Source organism: Saccopteryx leptura, chromosome 3 (assembly GCF_036850995.1).
Source record: "Saccopteryx leptura isolate mSacLep1 chromosome 3, mSacLep1_pri_phased_curated, whole genome shotgun sequence".
Classification (NCBI taxonomy): Eukaryota; Metazoa; Chordata; class Mammalia; order Chiroptera; family Emballonuridae; genus Saccopteryx; species Saccopteryx leptura.
Window position 1 is genome coordinate 107,866,393 of NC_089505.1, and position 17,002 is coordinate 107,883,394.

The 17,002-nt window shown below is 43.5% G+C and overlaps 1 protein-coding gene across 4 annotated transcripts in view; it reads right to left on the bottom strand.

Moving 5' to 3' along the window:
* YARS1 (tyrosyl-tRNA synthetase 1) overlaps positions 1 to 17,002 on the bottom strand; it is a 36,124-nt gene that overhangs the window by 15,620 nt on the left and 3,502 nt on the right. For 2 of the 4 annotated variants that reach the window (XM_066375758.1, XM_066375761.1), the window contains exons 2-5: positions 14,843 to 14,989; positions 14,528 to 14,703; positions 9,226 to 9,355; positions 5,542 to 5,622 (exon numbers count right to left, since the gene is read on the bottom strand). In XM_066375758.1, the coding sequence (XP_066231855.1) occupies positions 5,542 to 5,622; positions 9,226 to 9,355; positions 14,528 to 14,703; positions 14,843 to 14,989 (534 nt within the window). Of the gene's footprint in view, positions 1 to 5,541; positions 5,623 to 9,225; positions 9,356 to 14,527; positions 14,704 to 14,842; positions 15,050 to 17,002 lie in introns of all 4 variants that reach the window. The other 2 variants (XM_066375760.1, XM_066375759.1) reach the window with 2 other exon arrangements.

Sequence of the window (17,002 nt, forward strand, 5' to 3'; positions counted from 1 at the left end):
AAAAAATAATTGAAATATTCTTTAGTATTTAAGATACATATAAAAATATATCTATATATATATATACAACAATAACAGAGCAGGAGGGTATTAAATGGAGTAAAACTATAGGTTCTTGCATTGTTGGGAAATGGTAAAGATATCTAACTTAAACTGTAAAAAATTACAAAAACATATGTCATTTCTAGGGCAAGATGGGCAACATTTTTGTACAGGGCAAGATAAATATTTTAGGCTTCATGGGCCACACATATGTTCTTTCTTATATACTCTTCACTTTTTTTTTTTTTTTTTTGTATTTTTTCCAAAGTTAGAAACGGGGAGGCAGTCAGACAGACTCCCGCATGTGCCCGACCGGGATCCACCCGGCATGCCCACCAGGGGGCGATGCTCTGCCCATCTTGGGGCATCGCTCTGCCGCAATCTAGAGCCATTCTAGCGCCTGAGGCAGAGGCCATGGAGCCATCCTCAGTGCCCGGGCAAACTTTGCTCCAATGGAGCCTTGGCTGTGGGAGGGGAAGAGAGAGACAGAGAGGAAGGAGAGGGGGAGGGGTGGAGAAGCGGATGGGCACTTCTCCTGTGTGCCCTGGCCGGGAATCGAACCCGGGACTCCCGCACGCCAGGCCGACACTCTACCACTGAGCCAACTGGCCAGGGTTACTCTTCACTTTTTTATAACCCTTAAAAAGTGTAAAAAACCGGCCCTGGCAGGTTGGCTCAGCGGTAGAGCGTCGGCCTGGCGTGCGGGGGACCTGGGTTCGATTCCCAGCCAGGGCACATAGGAGAAGCGCCCATTTGCTTCTCCACCCCCCCTTCCTCTCTGTCTCTCTCTTCCCCTCCCGCAGCCAAGGCTCCACTGGAGCAAAGATGGCCCGGGCGCTGGGGATGGCTCCTTGGCCTCTGCCCCAGGCGCTGGAGTGGCTCTGGTTGTGGCAGAGCGACGCCCCCCCCCCACCCCGAGGGGCAGAGCATCGCCCCCTGGTGGGCAGAGCGTCACCCCTGGTGGGCGTGCCGGGTGGATCCCGGTCGGGCGCATGCGGGAGTCTGTCTGGCTGTCTCTCCCCGTTTCCAGCTTCAGAAAAATACACACACCAAAAAAAAAAAAAAAAGTGTAAAAAACCAGCCCTGGCCAGGTGGCTTAGTGGATTGAGTGTGGTCCTGATACACTGAGCTTATGGATTTGATCCCCAGTCAGGGCATGTACAAGAAGCAATCCATGAATGCACAACTAAATGGAACTAAGTGAAACAGTGAGTTCACACTTCTCTCTTTTTCTCTCTCAAATCAATGAAAAAAAACCTAACAAAACCATTTTTAAAGCATTGAGTCATATATAAATAAACCATGGGCTATATCTCTGCTAGACTAATAAAAGGTTCAACTTAAAAGTTAATAAAAGATATGCAATGGAATAAGAAATACTTGATTAATAAAAAAATTTATATTGTAAACATTTCCCCATTCACTAAATATCTCCAAAAACTATTTAAAATTATTATATAATAATCTACTGTGAGCCTGACCAGGCGGTGGCACAGTGGATGGAGCGTCGGACTGGGATGCGGAAGACCCAGGTTCGAGACCCTGAGGTTGCCAGCTTGAGCGCGGGCTCATCTGGTTTGAGCAAAGCTCACCAAGCTCACCGGCTAGGACCCAAGGTCGCTTGGTCTGCTGAAGGCCCACGGTCAGAGCACATATGAGAAAGCAATCAATGAACAACTAAGGTGTCACAATGAAAAACTGATGATTGATGCTTCTCATCTCTCTCTGTTCTTGTCTGTCTGTCCCTATCTATCCCTCTCTCTGACTCTCTCTATGTCTCTGTAAAAAAAAAAAATCTACTGTGAGGCTTTACCATAATTTAACAAATCCCTTGTCATTTGATATGTTTATTTCTAGGTTTTTGCTTTAAATTGGTAATATGATAAACACTTTTATATGTAACTCAAGTTGTAATTTTTTTTTCAAGAGAGAGACACACACAAAGGGAGAGAGATGAGAAACATCAACTCATTGTTGCATCACTTGAGTTGTTCATTAATTGCTTCTTATATGTGCCTTGACACAGGGGGAGGGTTCAAGCCAAGTCAGTGACCCCTTGCTCAAGCCAACAACCTTGGGCTTCAAGCCAGTGGTCTTTGGGCTCAAGCCAGTGACTTTAGGATTATGTTGATGATCCCATACTCAAGCTGGCGAACTTGGGGTTTTGAACCTGGGACCAGGTCAACGCTCTATCCACTGTGCCACCACCCATCATGCTCAAGTTGCACTTTTAACACATTGTTGACAGCTCATGAGTTAACTCATGTTCGCACTTGCATTACCTATTTCAATTTTTGAAACTCAGGGTAATACAGGATTATTGTATTTGTGACTTCGCCCTGAGGGTCAAAGTTCGAAAAACAGCACACCAGTTCTATATTCTCATGCAAACTCCTTTTCTTCCCACTCCTCCAGGCATGAGACAGCAAAATCAAAGGTATGGTAAACAAAAACAATCACAGTGTCAGTGTCGAGCAGTCTAAACTTGGACTGTCTTCTAACCGCTCGCAGTCTGAACATACATAACAAGGATATTGTAAAATCTTTCTTTGTTGTGTTCAGTTTATTATAAAAAAGTGACTTTTCTTGATATTTAGGTTTTTATAGCAATTATAGTATTACAAAAGTTTCAACCATAATGGATCGTGGAGGTGAAGAACTTTCCAATGAATTATATGCAGACACTTTATCTGATTGCCTGAGTGATTTTGAAATATGCTGTAGTGATGTAGAAATTGATAGTTTATCGAAAGACAGTAATGAGTCGGATATCAGACCACCAAAATGACAAAAAAGAAATGTAATAAGATCTGATAGTGAAAGTAATTTTGAAAAGGAGGGGGTGGAAAATATATTACACCAAATTTGGAGGATTATTCAAATATTTCAGTGCACCTGCCAACCTTAGTGATCCACGGAGCATCGGGGGAGTGACAGAATTACTTTTCAGTGATGATTTTTTTGATTTAGTTGTTTCTCAAACCAATTTATAACACCAGCAAATGGGACAATTTTACAAAAAATCTACTAAAACTGTACCATGGACGAAAGTTACCAATACCGATTTAAAGAAGTTTCTTGGTTTGTTGGTATTGATGGGACAAATGAAAAAAATCACATTGGAGGGATTACTAGTTAATGGACCCTTTGGTAGTAGCTCCAATATTTCCTAAAACTATGAGCAGAATGAGGTTCGAGCAAATTCTTACATTTTTCCATTTTAGTGATAATTCACAAAATACATCTAATGAAGACAGACTGTATAAAATTAGGCCTCTTTTGGATTATTTTCTTACAAAATTTCAGTCTTTGTATGTATCTAAGCAGGAGTTATCCCTAGATGAAGCAATGATACCATATAGAGGACATATCAGCTTCAGTACATATAACCCAGCAAAAATAATAAAATATGGGATTTTAGTGAGAATGCTTTGTGAAAGCAAGAGTAAATACATCTGCAACTTCAAGATTTATTCGGGTGAAGGCAAAAGACTGCAAGAAGCTATATTACCTGTCTTAGAACCATATCGTGATTCTTGGCATCATGTATACCAAGATAATCACTACAACAGTGTTTCTACAGCTGAAATATTATTATTAGAAAAAACATTAATCTGTGGTACCATAAGAGAAAACCGTGGCTTGCCAAAGGTACTAAAAGAAAAGTCAAAGAATCTTCAGAGAGGGGAAAAGACCTTTTTACAGAAAGGACCCATTGTCCTTATATCATGGAAAGGTAAAAGACCAGTGAATACATCAACTATCCACGATGCCTCTATGAAAACTGGAAAGCAAAAAATAAATTCTACGGAAGATATTGTTAAACCTGCGTGCATTTTAGACTACAACAAATACATGAAAGGAGTCGATCAAGCAGACCAGTATCTGGTAAATGCAGTATCTTTTGAAAAAGTATAGAGTGGTCTGAACAAGTAGCATTTTTTCTGGTCAGATGCGCTTTATTCAATGCATTCAAAATATACTGTAATTACAATAGACAAAATAAAGTAAGATACAAAAGATTTCTACTTGAAGTAGCTAGGAAATGGATATCTGCTGGTCCAAATGAGTGCAGCTCAGAACCTAACACTTCTGGTACTTCTAAAAGAGCTCCTTCCATTGATTCACCTTTTAGGCTTTCAGGGCAACTAAAAGACCACGTTTTAGAAAAAACAGTCACTGGTATAAAAAAAATCCAACTAGATCGTGTAAAGTGTGTGTTTCAAAAGGAAAGCGCAGCGGAACCAGATATATTCGCAGAACACGTTGCCCACCATTACACATAGGTGACTGCTATACAGTATACCACACCCCCAAAATTACTAAAATATATAACATGTATAAAATACAGTATGTAGCAGATATGTACAAAGTTTCATTGAAATTCACTATGTGTAAATAAAGTATACTGAAGTTTATTTAGATTGTTTCACTTTCATATTCAATTACCAAAACATAGCCAGTGACATGAGATAACTTCTGTGTAAAATTGCCGGTGAACAATGTGTTAAAAATAATTTCCTTAGGACAAATTTGTATAATTACTAGGGCAAAGGGAAGAAACATTTTAGTGTTGTCAAACCACCCTCCAGGAATTTCCACTAGCAGTGTTTTCTCCCCATCCTTGCCAATGTGAGGTTTTGAGGTGCTTTCAAAAATACCAACTACTTCTCAAAAGCCCTTTTCAACTTACTCAGGTTCTTTCCCAGAAAAAAACTATTATAGGCTTGTGCTAATTTCCACCTTTAAACCCAAACCTCATTTTAGGCATGAGTGGTTATGTAAGACCCAGAGCAAACAGACCAAGTGCTCTGGGAAAGAACAGCAGTGCCTTTCCCTGGAAACCGAGCTATTAGGAAAGAAGCAAATCAAACAGGTATAGGGGCAGCTTCCTTGTGGAAGCAAAAACATGAGCTTTTTTTCTTTTGGTGACGGGGGGGGGGGGGGGGGGACAGATAGGAGAGAGATGAGAAGTATCAATTCTTCATTGAGGTACCGTAGTTGTTCATTAACTGTTTTCTCATATGTGCCTTGATAGTGGGATTGGGAGGCGCTATAGCAGACTGAGTGACCCCTTGCTCAAGCCAGTGACCTTGGGCTTGAGCCAGCGACCTTGGGCTTTAAGCCAGAGACCATGGGGTCATAATTTATGATCCCACGCTCAAGCCAGTGACCTTGCGCTCAAGCTGGTGACCTCAGGGTTTTGGACCTGTGCTCTATCCACTGCGCCACTGCCTGGTCAGGCAAAAAACATATGCTTTTAAGTCAGACAGATCTGGGTGCTAATTCCTGCTTGGTCATAAACTGAGATACTGGACAATTTTCTTACTCTCTTTATCCTGTTTTCTCATCTGCAGAACAAAGGAAAATATACTTACTATATATTGTAATAGGTTTATGAGTGGTGGGTTATGACTGCATTTTCAATAACCTTTAACTGCATACTGCTGAGATTTAAAAGCAAACAAACAAAAAAACTATAGGACAGAGGATACTAACCTTTTCTGCAAAGGTGAAAATCTTTCTCTGATCAACACCTCCAAATTGGGCATCTACTTTCAAATACTCTTCATCCAAGGCCTGAGGAGAAAAACACATAAACGTAAAACTCTACTGTATTTCTTCTATATGTGTCTGAGTAATCAGAAACTTCTGAAAAACTACCACATTTTTCAGATGGGAGAGCCAGGAAGCAAACAAGGAGTATTCGGTCTCCATGTTGGCCCCAGGAGCTGCACAAACATCTGCTGAGTGCCTGCAGTGAACAGCCCCCATGTGGATGTCATGGGGTAAAACAAGTGTCTGTCTTCAGGAAGCTCACAGTCCAGCAGGGAAGGGAGAGAAGACAATAAGCCACAGTCATGTCAAAGGCACCCACTGAATAATGCAGCCTCTGAAAAATGTTAAATAAGTGGCAGGAGAAGGTTCTGAGACAGCTCAGTAAAAAGGCTAGGCTAAGCCTGACCAGGTGTGGCGCAATGGATAGAGCGTTGGACTGGAACATGGAGGATCCAGGTTCTAAACCTCGAGGTCGCCAGCTTGAGCGTGGGCTCATCTGGTTTGAGCAAGGCTCACCAGCTTAAGCCCAAGGTCGCTGGCTTGAGCAAGGGGTTACTCAATCTGCTGTGGCCACCCCCCCAGTCAAGGCACATATGAGAAAGCAATCAATGAATAACTAAGGTGCTGCAATGAAGAATTGATGCTTCTCATCTCTCTCCCTATCTGTCTCTGACACACACACACACACACACACACCCAAAACAAACAGAGAGAGACAAGGCTAACCTAGAAAAGGAAGGGTTACCGTCACTTCCTGCATGTCAGGCCTAGTGCCAGCCCTGTGGATGCAGAGATGAATCAAACCTAGATTCTGCCTTCAAGAAGTCAATTACTCAGAGAGACATGTGAATAGATCATTTCAATACAGTGCGCTAAGCGCTAACCTAGATGTTCACTTACAGAGCAGTGCTAAACACAAAGAAAGAAATGATTATCTCTCTCTAGTCAGACAGGTAGTGGTGAAGCCTTCCTAGAGTCAGACTGTGCACTGAACTTGGTTTGGAAACATCTATAGATGTTTTTCACCATGCAGAGGAAACAGTCTGTGAGAAGCCACAGAGGTGTGAAGTGTTTAGAGAAATTATAAGTGAGTCAGTCTGCAAAAGGGATGTGAAAGTGGTTAGTGATGATGTTAGAAAAGTAGGTAAGGACCTCAAATGCCATGCTAGGGTGCCTAGCATTATCCCAGTTAGGAAATGGTTTTAAAGAGAAGAGAAACATGACCTACCCTATAGCAAGATCACACCAGGAGAGCAGAGCATGGAGTAGATAGAGGGCTATGAGTTGGAGACTAAAAATTTTTAGGAAGTAGAGGCCTGACCTGTGGTTGCGCAGTGGATCAAGCGTCAACCTGGAATGCTGAGGTCGTCAGTTCAAAACCCTGGGCTTGCCTGGTCAAGGCACATATGGGAGTTGATGCTTCCTGCTCCTCCCCCCTTCTTTCTCTCTCTCCCCACTCTATAATGAATAAATAAAGTCTTAAAAAAAACAAACAAACCTTGGGCTTGCCTGGTCAAGGCACATATGGGAGTTGATGTTTCCTGCCTCCCTCCTTCTCTCTCTCTCTCTCTCTCTGTTTCTCTTCTCTAAAATGAATAAAATAATTTAAAAAAAATTTTTAGGCAGTAGAACTGATCAAATCTAGTGTCTGATTGTATGGGGGAAAGAGGAAGGAGAGGTAGATAAAGGTGACCAAGCAGGAAGAATTTAGAGCAGCACTACCCAATAAAACTGTTTTTTTTAAGAAGAGAGACAGGAAGGGAGAGAGGGGGAGAAGAGAGGAGAGATGCATCAACTCATAGTTGCTTCACTTTAGTTGTTCATTGATTGCTTCTCACAAATGCCTTGACTGGGGTGGGGGCTTAAGTTGAGCCAGCGACCCCTTGCTCAAGCCAGTGACCTTGGGGCTTCAAGCCAGCAATCTTGGGATCATGTCAATGACTCTACACTCAAGCTGGCAAGCCCGCACTCAAGAAGGCGAGCCTGCACTCTAGCTGGTGACTTCGGGGTTTTGAACCGGGGCCCTCAGCATCCCAGGCCTATGCTCAATCTGCTGCACCAGCACTGGTCAGGCAAATTTTAATTATTTTTAATAGGCACATATGGCTATGACTAGAGGCTACTACAGTGGACAGTGTAGACCTAGAATGTCTCCAGGTTTAACCTTTTGAAAGATCACTTGGAGGTGACAAGGGAAGAATAATTTTATCATATCAAACATTATAAACGTATACAAAGAAAAGGTTAAGTCTATCTCTATGTTTGTCCTGCCTTTCTGAAATAACTGGTATTAACAGATTGACTTGTATTTTCCATCTTTCTCCTTGCTCATACAACTATAAACACACACGAACAGGATGTGCTTTTGTTTAACAGAAAATTGAATCATATTTAAAATTTATTTTCACTCATTGCTCTGAAATTAATTTTCAACAAAGACACTATGCCCTGGCCGGTTGGCTCAGCGGTAGAGCGTCGGCTGGCGTACGGGGGACCCGGGTTCGATTCCCAGCCAGGGCACATAGGAGAGGTGCCCATTTGCTTCTCCACCCACCCCCCTCCTTCCTCTCTGTCTCTCTCTTCCCCTCCCGCAGCCAAGGCTCCATTGGAGCAAAGATGGCCCGGGCACTGGGGATGGCTCCTTGGCCTCTGCCCCAGGCGCTAGAGTGGCTCTGGTTGAGGCAGAGCGACGCCCCAGAGGGGCAGAGCATCGCCCCCTGGTGGAAAGAGCTTCGCCCCTGGTGGGCATGCCGGGTGGATCCCGGTCGGGAGCATGCGGGAGTCTGTCTGTCTCTCCCAGTTTCCAGCTTCAGAAAAAAAAAAAAAAAAAGACACTGTGATCACCCTGGCCAGGTAGCTTGATCGGTTAGTGTTGTCCTGATACGCCAAGGTTGCGGGTTTGATCCTCAGTCAGGGCACATACAATAATCAACCAATGAATGCATAAATAAGTGGAACAAATTGTTGTTTTTCTCTTTCTAAAAATCAATAAATAAAAAGTTTAAATAAATAGGTTGTGATCAACTTAAAGATTTGTGAGATAAGCAGTGTTTTAAAGGGGACAGGTGGGGGAGACATAACTGAGAAAGTCAAAGAGGGTCCCAGGAAATGGAGGCAGGGAAGGAGGGAAGCAGAAAGGAAGGGAGGGAGGCAGAAAGGAAGGCCTACAGCACGGTGAAGGAACAAGAGCATTAGTTGGAGTGGGTGAAGAGAGGTTTTTTGTTTGTTTGTTTTTGTGGCAGAGACAGAGAAAGTCAGAGAGAGGGATAGATAGGGACAGACAGACAGGAAGAGAGAGAGATAAGAAACATCAATTCTTTGTTGCAGCTCCTTAGTTGTCCATTGATTGATTTCTCATATGTGCCTTGCCTGGGGGGCTACAGCAGACCGAGTGACCCCTTGCTCGAGCCAGCGACCTTGGGCTCAAGCTGGTGAGCCTTGCTCAAAACTGATGAGCCTGCACTCAAGCTGGTGACCTCAGGGTCTCGAACCCGGGTCCTCTGCATCCCAGTCCGACACTCTACCCACTGGGCCACCTCTTGGTCAGGCGAAAAGAGAGGTTTTGACCAGTGGTTAGAAACAGAACAGAAAAGCTCACTGGGCAACTCCATCCCTCAAAAATACCTGTAGTCCGGGGTACAGCAGACCACTCAGCAAAGGGTGCTCCACCTGCTTCACCACCTCAGCTCCGGCTTTCTTGGCATCGTGCTGTGTGACCACGGAGGAGAGTCTGTATACGTCTAGTGTGTACTCTCTGAAGAGGAAAGGAGGAGGGGACAGCTAAGACTGGGCCCAGGCCTCGGCTTAATCCTAAAGCATATTAACTCTTCCAATCTGAAGACATTTCAGGAGAACACTGCCTAGTAGCTGCTAAAATGTGAGTGGCCCAAACTCTCATTCAAAACACTACTTCATTTTTACATTTTTCCTCTTTAAAGATGGCTTCAACCTTTTCCTTCACTTTTTTTTTTTTTACAGAGACAGAGAGAGAGAGAAAGAGAGAGAGATAGGGATAGACAGACAGGAACGGAGAGATGAGAAGCATCAATCATCAGTTTTTCGTTGCGACACCTTAGTTGTTCATTGATTGCTTTCTCATATGTGCCTTGACCATGGGGCCACAGCAGACCGAGTAACCCCTTGCTCGAGCCAGCGAACTTGGGTCCAAACTGGTGAGCTTTGCTCAATCCAGATGAGCCCGCACTCAAGCTGGCGACCTCGGGGTCTTGAACCTGGGTCCTCCGCATCCTAGTCCAACGCTCTATCCACTGCACCCCCACCCGGTCAGGCCTCATTTCTCTCTTGAAATACTGCTTTTCTGCCATTTGCCTCCATTCTGTTCTTCTGGAACGCCTATTAAATAAACATCAGAACTGCTCGATCTATCTTCCACATCTTAAGAATAGTGTACCGATCACTTAGTTGAGGAAAAAGGACCTAGTTACTTCTGAAGCTTCTGTGCACCCTCCACGATCCCAGCCCACTTCCTCTTCCTCCACAGTAACCACTATCCCCAACTTTTGTCTTCTTCCAGTTTTATACTGTTTGTATCTTTAAACAGCATGTTGTAAATATTCTTCTGTATCTAACCTGTGCAAGTACTTATATGTGTACATGTGCAAATTTCTTTGTACATACCTAGGAGTAGAATTTCTGGATCAATGGGGATTGGCATTTTGAACTTTAGTGGGTAATGCCAAACTATTTTATACAATTTTATTAATATTGTCATTATTTAAAATTTTGCCAATTTGGTAGGTATGAATGGTCTTTTTTTAATAAATTTTATTTATTGATTTTACAGAGTGGGGTGGGGTGAGAAGTATTGATTCATAGTTGCTTCACTTTAGTTGTTTATCGCTTGCTTGTCATATGTGCCTTGACCAGGCAAGCCCAGGGTTTTGAACTGGCAACCTCAGCGTCCCAGGTTGACACTCTATCTACTGCGCCACCATAGGACAGGCAGCATGAATAGTTTCTCACTGCAGTTTTTTTTTAATTCATTTTAGAGAGGTGGGGGGAGAGGGTGAGAGAGACTGAGAGAAAGAGAGAAGGGTGTGGGGAGGAGCAGGAAGCATCAACTCCCATATATACCTTGACCAGGCAAGCCCAGGGTTTCAAACCAGTGACCTCAGCGTTCCAGGTTGATGCTTTTTCTACTGCGCCACCACAGGCCAGGCCCTTACTGCAATTTTAATTTCTATTTTTTTGAATAATAAATAACCAAGGAGATTAAGCATCTTTCCATTGTATGGATCATTTGGTTACTTTTCTCTACTGGAATGACTTATTTTTTGACAGTTGATTTTGCAGGTTTTGACATACAATACTAGATATTAATCCTTTGCCAGTTACATGTGTTATAAATCTTGTCTTTTTATTTTTGTAGTTTGGCCTTCACAATTAACTCTTTAATCCACTTGGAGTGGAGGGACCATTTTTCCCCCATATAGATATAACCAATTATCTCTGCAGCATTTTTTCTTAAAAAGCTTATTCTTTCTTTGTTAATATGCAATGTCATATCTGTCATATATCAATTTTCAATATTTGTGAGGATCTATTTCTGAATTTTCTATTCTGTTTCAGTGGTTAATTCTTTCTTTTTTTTTTTTTTTCCAGAGACAGTGAGAGAGTCAGAGAGAGGGACAGATAGGGACAGACAGACAGGAACAGAGAGAGATGAGAAGCATCAATCATCAGTTTTTCGTTGTGACACCTTAGTTGTTCATCGATTGCTTTCTCATATGTGCCTTGACCGTGGGCCTTCAGTAGACCTAGTAACCCCTTGCTCAAGCCAGCAACCTTGGGTCCAAGCTGGTGAGCTTTTGCTCAAACCAGATGAGCCCGCGCTCAAGCTGGTGACCTCGGGGTCTTAACCTGTGTCCTCCGCATCACAGTTCAATGCTCTATCCACTGCACCACAGCCTGGTCAGGCTCAGTGGTTAATTCTTGATCCCCATGCTATACAAATGACAAAAGATTTAGTATCCAGAATATGCCTGACCAGGCAGTGGTGCAGTGAAAAGAGTATCGGCCTGGGACTCGAAATACAGGGTCGTGACCCCAATGTCACCAGCTTAAGCACACGCTCATCCAGCTTGAGCACAAGCTCACCAGCTTGAGTGCAGGGTCGCTGGCTTGAGCGTGGACTATAGACATGACCCCATGGTTGCTGGCTTGAGCCAAAAGGTCGCTGGCTTGAACCCAAAGTTACTGGCTTAAGCAAGCGGTCTCTGGCTCGGTTGGAGCCTCCTGGTCAAGGCACATATGAGAAAGCAATCAATGAACAACTAAAATGCCATAACTATGAGTTGATGCTTCTCAACTCTCTCCCTTCCTGTCTGTCCCTTTCTCTCTCTCTCTCTCTCCTTCACTTAAAAAAAAAGATTTAGTATCCAGAATACATAAGTTAACTCCTAAAAAAAGGGAGAAAAATGGGCCAAAACAGTTCCATAGACACTTGACAAAAGAGGAAACACACATGACCAATAAAAACATGAAAATAAACTTTTTAGGTATTTTATCCCTACACTTGAATGGTAGCGGAGGTGAATACAGACTTTTAGGTTGGAAATATTTTTCCTTCAGAATTCTCAAGGTTTTGCTTCATTGCCTTTTGGTTTTCAGTGTTCCTTTTGAGAAATGTAAAACTGTTTTGATTTTGTAGGTGACTCCTTTTTATTATTCAAATATTGGATCTCCCAGCCTACTATTCTAGTTTTCTTCTTCTTCTTATTATTATTTTAAAAATCTTTCTTTTATTAATTTTTAGAGAGGAGAGAGAGTGAGAGAGAGAGAGAAGGGGGGGAGGAGCAGGAAGTATCAACTCCTATATGTGCCTTGACCAGGCAAGCCCAGGGTTTTGAACCGGCGACCTCAGCATTCCAGGTCGATGCTTTATCCACCTGCGCCACCACAGGTCAGGCAAGTTTTCTTCTTATTTTTTTCTTTTATTTTTCCCCAATGTGATCTATGAGGCCAGAAAAGCCAAAGTTCAAGTACATGATTCAATGAACTCCCTCAAGGTGCAAGTAGTCTTCAATGTACTACTTTACTTATCATTATTATAGATCCTAAGATGCATATTTTTAAACATTTACTATCTCTTTAAGTCTAGATGAGTCTTTTAAACAATGGCATACTATAGATTGACTATAACATCTCTTTGTATTTCCACTTTCACTTGCTTTCTGGCCACTAAGTATATATTCTTTTTTTTTTTTTTTTACTGAAGCTGGAAACGGGGAGAGACAGACAGACTCCCGCATGCGCCCGACCGGGATCCACCTGGCATGCCCACCAGGGGCGACGCTCTGCCCACCAGGGGGCGATGCTCTGCCCCTCTGGGGCGTCGCTCTGCCATGACCAGAGCCACTCTAGTGCCTGGGGCAGAGGCCAAGGAGCCATCCCCAGTGCCCGGGCCATCTTTGCTCCAATGGAGCCTTGGCTGCGGGAGGGGAAGAGAGAGACAGAGAGGAAGGAGGGGAGGGGTGAAGCAAATGGGCGCTTCTCCTATGTGCCCTGGCCAGGAATCGAACCCAGGTCCCCCGCACGCCAGGCCGACGCTCTACCGCTGAGCCAACCGGCCAGGGCTTAAGTATATATTCTTGACTAATTTGTTAACTGACTAATCTGTAGCATTTAGGAAGTTTAAAAAAGATTTTATCCAGTATTTTTAGTTGTTTTCAGTAGGAAGCTGTTTTCAGGCTGGTCAGTACTTAGTCCACCAGACTGCTGGAAACAAAAATCCTTATCAACATCTCAAACATTTTTACAGTTTTTTGTTCATTTCTCTGCAGTGCATCCTGGGTGAAATTATTGGAATCCCCTCTCAAATTTCTAACTTTCTCCTCAGTTGTGTTCCGTCTCGAGCTGCTCTCATCTGTCGCAGGCTGGCTTGTGGGTCTTTCACTTCACTGTTTTCACTTTAATGACTCATATTTATGAGATTTTGAAATTATTATTTTTTTAATGTTACAAATATGAATAAAACTGACAAAGACAAGTAGTAAAAGTTGTAAAAGTTGTTGAGGTGAAAAACAAGTGACAGTTTTTTTTCACAATTCTTTTATTAATACTTGCTGAGGCTGGAAGGAGAAAGGGAGGCTGAACTATTCATCATTCTTCTGCCCTACCCTGTGGGCTCTTCAAGGCCAAGGTCTTTGTTACGGTTACATTTATATCTCCAGAAAATAGGAGAGTATATAGGCATTTACTATTCAGTATATATTTAACTAATTAATTTACTTATTTTAGAGATGGAGAGAGAGAGAGAGAGGAGAGAGAAGAGGGGAGGAGAAGGAAGCATCAACTCCCATATGTGCCTCGACCAGGCAAGCCTAGGGTTTCGAACCAGTGACCTCAGCATTTCAGGTCAACACTTTATCCACTGCACCACCACAGGTCAGGCCCTATTCAATGTATTTTGGATGGATGAATTAAAAGGAGAACAGGTATAAATTTTTTAGTGGTTAATAGGTAGTGCCAACCTGACCAGGCAGTAGCACAGTGGATAGAGTGTCGACCTGGGATACTGAGGACCCAGGCTCAGAAACTTGAGGTTACTAGCTTGAGCACGGGGTCATACACATAACTGCATGGTTGCTGGCTTGAAGCCGAAGGTTGCTGACTTGAGCCCAAGGTTGCTGGCTTGAGCAAGGGGTCACTGGTTCAGCTGCCGCATCTCAGTCAAGGCACATGTGAGAAAGCAATCAATGAACAACTAAAGTGCTGCAACTACAAGTTGATGCTTCTCATCTCTCTCCCTTCCTGTCTGTCCCTCTCTCTCTAAAAAAAAAAAAAAAAAAAAAAAAGGTAGATTCAAACAGCTTCTAATCCAAATTTAAGAGAGCCTAGTCTCCAAAGGCCTATAATTAGCTAGGAGCATCAGAGCCACAAAGAGGGGGAATAATCAAGCACTTACTTGCTGAGCTGGTAGTCAGTGCCTTTGATGAACCTGAGCTTCTCCAAGGGTACACCAATGCTCTCCAGCATTGCCTTGATCACATTCTCATAGTAGCTGGTTCGGAGTTCTAGAAGTTCCCATGGGGCTTTCATGTTATCCAGGTATGCGTGAAGGTCCGCAAACAGTATCGTTACCTGGACATAAGAGAGAAAGCACCACCAAAATGTTGATCTGTCCAACTACCTCCAAGGCCCCTCCCTGCCGTGCCTTGTTAAGCCTGTCTTTTGGCCATTCCCCAAGGGCAACTGCTTGATTTAAAGCATTACTTCTTACCTCACATCCTGCTTTGAGGAAGTCTGCGATCTTAGACATAGGCACAAAGTAAGCCACATGGGGCTTGCCCGTGGTTGCCGTTCCCCAGTAAACTCTAAGTTCCCGCTCTTTCAGTATCTCCTTCAGCTTCTCTTCCCCCAGAACCTCCTGTTGTGGAAGCAGAAGAGCTGGTTTAATGCCAGTGCCTCACTTTGCTCATCCTTTACCCTGTGACAAGGAAAATAAAGGTATGTGTCACTGGGGCTCCAGACTCAGAGCCAGCTGGGGGACCCAGCCATGCTCTCGGTGCAGAGTGAGAGCAAATCCAAGCTGGCATCGTTGCTAGTACCACTCTAGTGAAATGAGACTAATTTTAGAAAAATGGGCATGTCCCTATCTTCCCATCCAACCACTTCTTTTTTTTTGTGACAGAGACAGAGAGAGGGATAGACAGGAAGAGAGAGAGAGAGATGAGAAGAATCAATTCTTCGTTGCGGCACCTTAGTTGTTCACTGATTGCTTTCTCTTATGTGCCTTGACCAGGGGGCTCAAGCTGGTGAGCCTTGCTCAAACCAGATGAGTCCACGCTCAAGCCGGCGACCTTAGGGTTCCCAATCTTCTATTTAAGTTTGAACACCATACAGCATCACACCATTGAAAATGCTCGCTAATATCACAGATGGCCTCCACGTTGCTAAATTCAATGAATACTTTTAAATTCTTCCTCCCTCTCTAAAACACTCTCCTCTTTTGGTCTTTCCTATTTCATTTCTCTTAGTTTTCCTCGTACTTCTCTAGCTGTGAGGTCTGACATTTTTTTCATGTTTTTCTTCTCCCTAATCGTTAAGTACTGTATTAGCAATCCTGCAGCCCTCCCGCTTTTCACTCTACATTCTTCTTGAACCCCTCCAGTGGCTTCAGTTACTACTATGAGCTAGTTAACTCCCAAATTCCTGCTCACATCCATCTACAGAACCGTGTATTTGTTACTAATCCAGTTAATTCAAACTCATCATGTTCAAAATTAAACACATGCTCTTACTTCCCATCTCTTTCACTTAGGGTTTCATCCCTAGCTCAGTAAATGGTACCGTTATGCAACTGGATGATTTTGCATAAGTTACTCTTACTCCCTATTTCCTTCGGGGTTTGGTTATATATTTAGCCAATTTTTCACTCAATCATACCTTTGGGTGTATTGCGAAGCATCTGGAAGCTCCAAGTATAGGTTTTTCTGTTTCTGGTTGAAGATCTTGTTGAGTTTTGGGGGAGATTTATCGGTATCACTTCCTACCCCGCCATTACTCTGACGTCATCCCTAAGTTACTCTTAAAACCTCCTGCTTCTCTCCACCTCTAGGCCACCATTAGATTACACCAAGATTATTGTAGCAGCTTCCTAACAGATTTCCCATACCTACTCTTGCCCTTTGCAAGCCATGCTCCAAAAGACAGCCAGAGAGATCTATAAATTCCCAATTTATTTTTATTTTTTGTGACAGGGACAGAGAGGGAGAGAGGGACAGATAGGGACAGACAGGAAGGGAGAGAGATGAGAAGCATCAATTTTTCATTGTGGCACCTTAGTTGTTCATTGATTGCTTTCTCATATGTGCATTATGGAGGAGGGGGGCTATAGTAGAGCAAGTGATCCCCGCTCAAGCCAGGGACCTTGGGCTCAAGCTGGTGAGCCTTGCTCAAACCAGATGAGCCCGCACTCAAGCTGGTGACCTTGGGGTCTCGAACCTGGGTCCTCCACGCCCCCATCTGACACTCTGTCCACTGCACTGCCTGGTCATGCTAAAACCCCAAATTTGATGAACTCATTCACCTGTTTAAATTCTTTATTGGAAAAATCCTAATAAGCTAGTATGTTGCAGATAAAAAGAGATTTTAGGCCCTGGCTGGTTGGTTCAGTGGTAGAGCATGGCCTGGCGTGTGGAAGTCCCAGGTTCAATTCCTGGTCAGGGCATATAGGAGAAGTGCCCATCTGCTTCTCGACCCTTCCCCCTCTCCTTCCTCTCTGTCTCTCTCTTCTCCTCCCACAGCCAAGGCTCCATTGGAGCAAAGTTGGCCTGGGTGCTGAGGATGGCTCCATGGCCTTCTCCTCAGGCTCTAGAATGGCTCCTGCCACAATGGAGCAATGCCCCAGATAGGCAAAGCATTGTCCCCTGGTGGGCAT